Genomic DNA, 6,780 nt, shown 5'->3' on the forward strand with positions numbered 1-6,780 from the left:
ATAATAATGCCAAACTAGAAGAAGAAAGCCACAAGTTATCTTTAAAAAAGTTATAACCTCTTTGCTAAAGCTTAGGATGGACAATTTATAGCTTACTTATTGCAAACTAGTGTTAAGAGACTCATAGCTTGTTAAACACACACACACACACACACACACACACATAGAATAATAACCATTTTTAATTAGTTGAAGGCAAGAGTATCCAACTAATCACACCCTTTGTTTTATAATCCCTTAGGATGAGGTTGATTAATTGATGTTATGTTAGTAAAGTGCTTGCATTTGGTAATGTGTGGTAGAGCACCTAAAGTTCAAGGCAAGGACATAGAAGTAAGATTGGACATAGTTATTTGATTATTTAATTGTTGGATAATGCCAATGAGACTTGCACATTCTTTGCAAAGCTCTAATTGGCTTGCATTTTGTAATGTGCACATAGCCACTCATTAACATTCTCTAAAAATGGCAATCAATCATCCACTTGGTGGACATTGAACTAGTAGTGGCTTGGTGGTCTAATACTTTAGAGGTGGAGGAGCATGTTGAGGAGGAGGTTGGTACATATATGTTGTAGGGGAAGGGGACTTGTATATGGGAAGATTTGAAGGTTGATACTTTTGGCATGGGGGAGGTGCAAATGCTAATGGTCCAACTGAGTAAAGAACTTCATCTGCAAAGTTTTTCACCTTTTTGAGGGTTGCACCCACCTTCCCATGGTTGATATCTGTGGGAGTATTACAATACTTATCACTGGAAGATACAAGGACAACATTGCATCCTTTGAGTGGGTCATACTTTACAAAGTCAAATTTGGGAACATGGAACAAAAAGTAGCCATGGGCATCTGTGGTGGTTGTCTCATATAGGAATGACTTGTAACGCAAACCTTTGCAAGCAAGCGTGACCTTGGCTCCTACAAGTAACCAAGAATCGATTAGTTTGAAGTAAGTGTACACACATTGAATTGGATGTTGCAATTACAAGAATGGGTGTGTGTATGTACATGCCCGCATACATACGAAAGATACCATGAATACTCAATGCATCTCTCTCTAATGACAATACTCATGAATGCATATCACACATGCATGCACGTGCACACACACACACACACACACACTCTCTCTCTCTCTCTCTCTCTCTCTCTCTCTCTCTCTCTCTAATATACAAGTTGCAAAATACTCTTGAAAATTGTAGTCACTCATGACTTGTTATTGACTCATGCTATGTGTATGTGAGCCGCATATATAAGAGTGCCACATAACAACTCGATTGATACAAATCCATTGCATGGATCTATGGTAACGACCATGAAAATCGCTGTCATTGAATAGAAGAAACAACATCCATAATGATTCCTAAGTGCATAAGTATAAGCTATTGCAAGATGGCCATATTACAATCCAAGGCAATGTTTATGACTCCAATGTAAATTTCAATTAAGATCATGGATCATATGGATGTCTTACCAGCCAAAGGCTTGGCGTCCTTGAGGGAGGGAGTGCCTGCATAACTGCAGTGCTGGCAAAGCACCACGCCTTCCACTGCAAGGGCGACCTTCTTGCTTCTGGGAGGGGGCTTAGACTTGCCGTCGTCGTAGGTGATGGGGTTCTTCTTGTAGTGGAGAGGGTGGCCAGTCTCATACTTCTTCTCATGCGCCATAGCCACCTGACAGACCATGCTTATGGTTAATATGACCAGTATGGCGAGAAGATTAAAGCGACCCGCCATGTTCGCTGCTTAGTTTCTTTAATCACTAGGATGCTACTGATTTACAAGACGACTATGCATCTGTGAGATTAATACGTGCATCTGTGAGATTAATACGTGCGGAGAGAGAGAGAGAGAGAGAGAGAATGTATGCTTATCCATAACTTCCACACGACCCTAAGAGACGCGTACCACGATCAACGCATAACTACTAATATAAGTCGCATATGACTTCCGTTGATAACAACATCTCATAGAACAATAACCCCTTTAGAGAATGTAGTCAACTTCTTTAGCTTCTCTAGTTCTTTTGCTACTCTATGTTATTCTGTATAAAGGCTTCCTCTTTATGTCTTACTTTGCGCTAGTATTTGTGCAAGTGAAGGTGTTCATTGTTCTAACGCTTCACGTTAGAATATGCTCAAGTAGAGATCTTAAGGGTGCTTGTAACATGATACTATTTTTAACTACTATCTCCTCCCTCCCCCTGTAAGGACTTTGTAGCTATACCATGGTATTGTTGCCACCAAAAACACCTATATAGAGAGTAATAGTGACTTTGAGCCTTGCTTGGTTTCTACTCTATGTGTGATTTCCTATACCTAGTGGTGAACTTTCACATGTACAGTGTCGATGTAATTATGTTGTACCGTTTCTTTCATTGAATAATACAAGAGCATATCTTGCTCTCACATATTGTGGTACCTTTCTGTGCCATGTCGAGTGAGTAATGAAATATAAGTGCTTAACACTTGGTATCAGAGCAACTCTTGCTCAGAGTGAAGGAGTGCTCATGGAAGTAGGCGAGAAGATCTATTGCTTGAAATTATATCATGATGATCCACGGTGTGATGTCTCATGTTATGTCACCCCACATTGTGCTAATCCCTCTCGTGACGTCTCTCAGTGTAATGATCCCCGGCACGATGACCTTGACACAAGTCACCATCTGAAGATATGACGAGGCTTCCGCGTAGCACAACCCCCATCTGGAGGTGAAATACAGCTTCCTCACATTGGCAACATTAGAGCCGAGGTGTGGCTCCCCACGAAAGCATGGATGATAATGGAGAGAATGCAACCATCCCAGTCGTTGAAGAGAGGAAGAATAGGTGAGGTAAAAAAATGGAGAGAAGCTCAGGAGGAGAATAGGTGAGGTAAAAAAATGGAGAGAAGCTCAGGAGGAAAAAGTAGTAGAATTAGAGAGGCAGTTCGAGGGTATGCCAGGGTTGTTAGACCTAATTTAGAGGAATATGCAAATGAAGGAAGAAGACGAGGAAAAGAGAAGAAAGTTTGAAGTAGAGTAGCGTGATACAACAACATGAGGAAGAGAAGAGACACAAACTGCAAGAGGAGATAGATAGGTTAGCTAGGGATAAACCTCTAGGAGAGCTCAAGATACAAATAAATACAAGGAGAAGAAAGACGAAGTAGGAAGCAAGAAGAAGGACAAGAGGCAAAAAACAATGATGATGAGGAGAGCAAAAGTTTAGAATATGACTATGTCAAGTTTAAGATGCCTCAACCCACCAAGTACAAGGGAGAGAGAGATGGATTGATCCTAAAGAAATGAATTGCAAAGTAGATATATATTTGAAGTATGCTAGAATCACTAAAGATAGGAAGGGAGAAGTGACAACAATCTATCTGGATGAGGATGCTGCTAGTTGATACCTACTAGAATAAGAGCAAGGATACACTGTCTTCTCATCTGGATGAGGATGCTGCTAGTTGATACCTACTAGAATAAGAGCAAGGATACACTATCTTCTCATATGAAGAACTTCAAGAGGAATTTGAAGACTACTTTATCCCAAAGATAGAAACATTCAAAGTTAGAGATGAGTGGAGAAATCTCAAGCAAGCACAAGGGAAGATGAAGGAGTATGTTAGCAAGTATTGGTAGTTGATGCTGCAACTACACAACATGGACATAGACACAAAGTTACATGGATTCCTATTCGCAATGCAAGAGTGGGCCAGGAGAGACATGAAAAGACAATAACCACTAAGTTTGGTAGAGGCCATGAGAAAGATTGAAAGATTAGTAGACTTAGAAGGGAGGAGAACAACCCAAGGGAATCAAGCTAGATTCAACAATAACCTTACCACCAACTCTTGGGCCACAAGACCCAACCCCAAGAGGTCTAACCTTGGAGATTTGAGATCAAATTTTGGGCAAAACCCTCGCCAGATCACAATCAACCTTGGTGCCAAGAGGAGCATTTGGACAGTGGGGAAACAACCACTATAGACCAACCCCCTAGTATATCTTAGGAGTCTATAGGTTCAAACACATCATGGTGGAGATCCCAAGCCTCAAGCACACCACACTACCAAAATGGATGTCCCATGGAAGACACAACCTTAAGAAGTGGGTCTAGGATAATAGCCCCGAGTGCATATGGAGGAGAGGAGCCATAACCCCCATGCATCCAAGAAATTCTTAGTGGAAGTGAAGAAAGCCAAGACCACTCAAGGGTGGGGACAATTAGTGCACATTTCCAATGCATAGTGGCTTAGGTAGCAATAGTACAACACTTATATCTTAAGGGTAGATTGAGTGAAGGGGATTAAGCTATCATGATAGATACATGAGTCCCTCACAATTTCATCACACTAGATTGTGTAGAAAATCATGGACTAAAATTTTCTAAGACCTCAAGGGATTGACATTGACTTTTGCACAAAGCCAAGCAAAGGAGGTCAAGTGTGTATTTGTAGTGCAAGTGAAAGCACGGAAACGGAAGGCGAGGCGCAATTTTTTAGTGATATCCATGGACAACTTTGAAGTCATTTTAGGCCCTAGAGTTCTATGACAAGTATGTCATTGCAATGTTTGGTAAAGGAGTTAATGAAATGCTGTTGGATATGCAAGGAGAGGGCATAAGAGTATCATGTGAAAGGATTCAAATCCTAGGTAGGATGTCTATCAAAGTGTAGATGAAGGAGAGTAAGCATGGAGTCTCTTGCAAAACCACAAAGCTAGGACCTAGTAAATTAGGAGATCTAGTTCAAGTAATGCCTCAACCAATCACAAATATTAGGCCCTGCATCATGACCTATAGTGCTACAAGTGGAGAAATTTGTGAAGCGGGGAGATATGGTGTATTTATGCATGATCTAACGTGTGGAGAAGGATGTCACCAAAAATCCTAAATTACAAGTTGCCAACAAAGAAGTGGAAGCAATACTTAAAGAGTATATAGATGTGGTGCCAAAAAAATCACCCAAAGGCCTACCCCCTAAAAAAGAGATAGACCACAAGATTGACCTACTCCTAGAGGTAGTCCCACCAGTTAGAGTCCCATACCCCATGAATCGCACCAAACTTATGGAGTTGAAGAAGAAATTACATGAACTAGAAGAGTAAGGAATAATTCGATTAAGCAAGTCACCACTCGATGCCCTAGGGCTATTTGTCAAATTGAAGGATGAGGGGTTACGATTGTGTGTAGACTATAGGGCTCTTAACAAGATCACCATCAAGAACAAGTATCCCATACCCTTAGTTGAAGACCTATTAGATAGACTCCATGGAGCCAAGTACTTCAGTTGCATAGAGCCTAGGTGAGGTTACCACCAAATCCACATAGCTAAAGAAGACATCCCGAAAATAGCTTTTCGCATCTGCTATGGAAGCTTCGAGTGGCTCATCCTAGGGTTTGGAGTAAGCAATGGGCTAGGTACCTTTTGTGGCTTAATGGATGGAGTATTTTGGCCAAAGATCAATGTATTCATCATTATCTACTTAGATGATCTCCTAATGTATAGCGAAACCTTAGAAGAGCACAAGCAACCCCTAAGATCAGTCTTTGAGAAGCTGAGATGGCAGAAACTACATGTCAAACTTGAAAAATGTGAGTTTGCAATGAGGGAGTAAAAACTCCTAGGATTCATCATAGGGTAGGAATGCATTAAGATAGACCCTAAGAAAGTCGTTGCAGTGAAGAATTGGCTAGTACTAAAGACTATTAGAGAAGTTAGGGAATTCCTAGGGTTTACTAGGATTATAGTATGGTAATAGCTCAACTATCACACCTAACTAAAGAAGATGGAAATTTCACATTGAAGAGTGAGCAACAAGCCACTTTTGAGAGGATGAAAGAATGTATGAGTCAAACCCCCATACTCAAAGTGCCAAACTTTACCAAGTCCTTCGAAATCTCCATAGATGCATCCGATTATGGCATTGGGGGAGTGTAGATCCAAGATGGGTATCTACTAGCATATGAATCCAAGAAGTTCGTAGACATAGAAACTAGCTAGAGCACACATGAGAAGGAAATGCTAGCAATAATTTATTGCCTTAGAAAATGAAAGCACTATGTACAAGACAAACACATAGTTGTGTTTACAGACAACATCTCACTCAAATACTTCCAGTCCCAACCCAATTTGTCTGTCAAACACAAGCAAGGGTCCACAAACAAAAGAGAAAATGCACTAAGTTAGAAAGCCGATTTGAAATCCATGAGTGTGGCCAATAACAACTTCCTTGAGTTAGTGAAAGAGGCTTTAACAAAATCATAGAAGAAGTCCGAGTTGATAGAAGGCCACATGGCATGCATGTATACCCTAGAAGAGGGAATCCTATTTTGAGGTAAGAGATTGTACATTCCCAATAATGCGGACTTGAAGAAAATCATACTACATGAAGTGCATGACAGGAAGTTAGGAGGATATAACTTTACCTCAAGGCCCTTTGAAAACAAATTTTTTGGCCAAACATGAAGGAGAAAGTCATAGACTGTATGAAGACGTTGTCGTGATGCTATGCAGACACAGTGTGAAAAAGCATGGAATGCATCATCATCTAACTTTCTTATTGATCAAGAGAGTTAATGTGATATGAGTCATTAGTACTAGTGTGAGTTGCATGGATTATCCAAAAATACTAGATTTTTGGATACAGTTAGCCTATTTTTGATATTATTTATTGTAAAAATCCAAAAAAGTTAGAAAAGCTTCTAGATTAGGATGGCATGTAAAAAGCTAGTTGCTTTTTCAGCCAATTATGGGATTTTCATAAGAAGGACAGATTGATGAAATTGGGCACGTTGCGAT

At 40.3% G+C, this 6,780-nt stretch overlaps 1 protein-coding gene across 1 annotated transcript; it reads right to left on the minus strand.

Moving 5' to 3' along the window:
- Positions 1 to 286: 286 nt before the first annotated feature.
- LOC148010947 (non-classical arabinogalactan protein 30-like) lies at positions 287 to 1,807 on the minus strand. Its single transcript, XM_087671688.1, has 2 exons — positions 1,473 to 1,807; positions 287 to 916 (listed from the first exon to the last, which is right to left on the minus strand). Exons 1-2 carry the CDS (start codon positions 1,732 to 1,734, stop codon positions 519 to 521), a joined length of 660 nt encoding a protein of 219 aa, XP_087527814.1. The 5' UTR covers positions 1,735 to 1,807; the 3' UTR covers positions 287 to 518.
- Positions 1,808 to 6,780: the final 4,973 nt, after the last annotated feature.

Source organism: Lygodium microphyllum, chromosome 29, assembly GCF_053477565.2.
Source record: "Lygodium microphyllum isolate KBCC chromosome 29, Lygodium_microphyllum_v1.1.10, whole genome shotgun sequence".
Classification (NCBI taxonomy): Eukaryota; Viridiplantae; Streptophyta; class Polypodiopsida; order Schizaeales; family Lygodiaceae; genus Lygodium; species Lygodium microphyllum.

What these genes read in the sequence shown, in the direction of transcription:
- LOC148010947 (XM_087671688.1), bottom strand. Translation starts at nt 1,734, where the DNA reads ATGGCGGGTCGCTTTAATCTTCTCGCCATACTGGTCATATTAACCATA. An exon ending in GGACGCCAAGCCTTTGGCTG is followed by an intron (nt 917 to 1,472) that starts GTAAGACATCCA and finishes GGTTACTTGTAG; the next exon opens with GAGCCAAGGTCACGCTTGCT.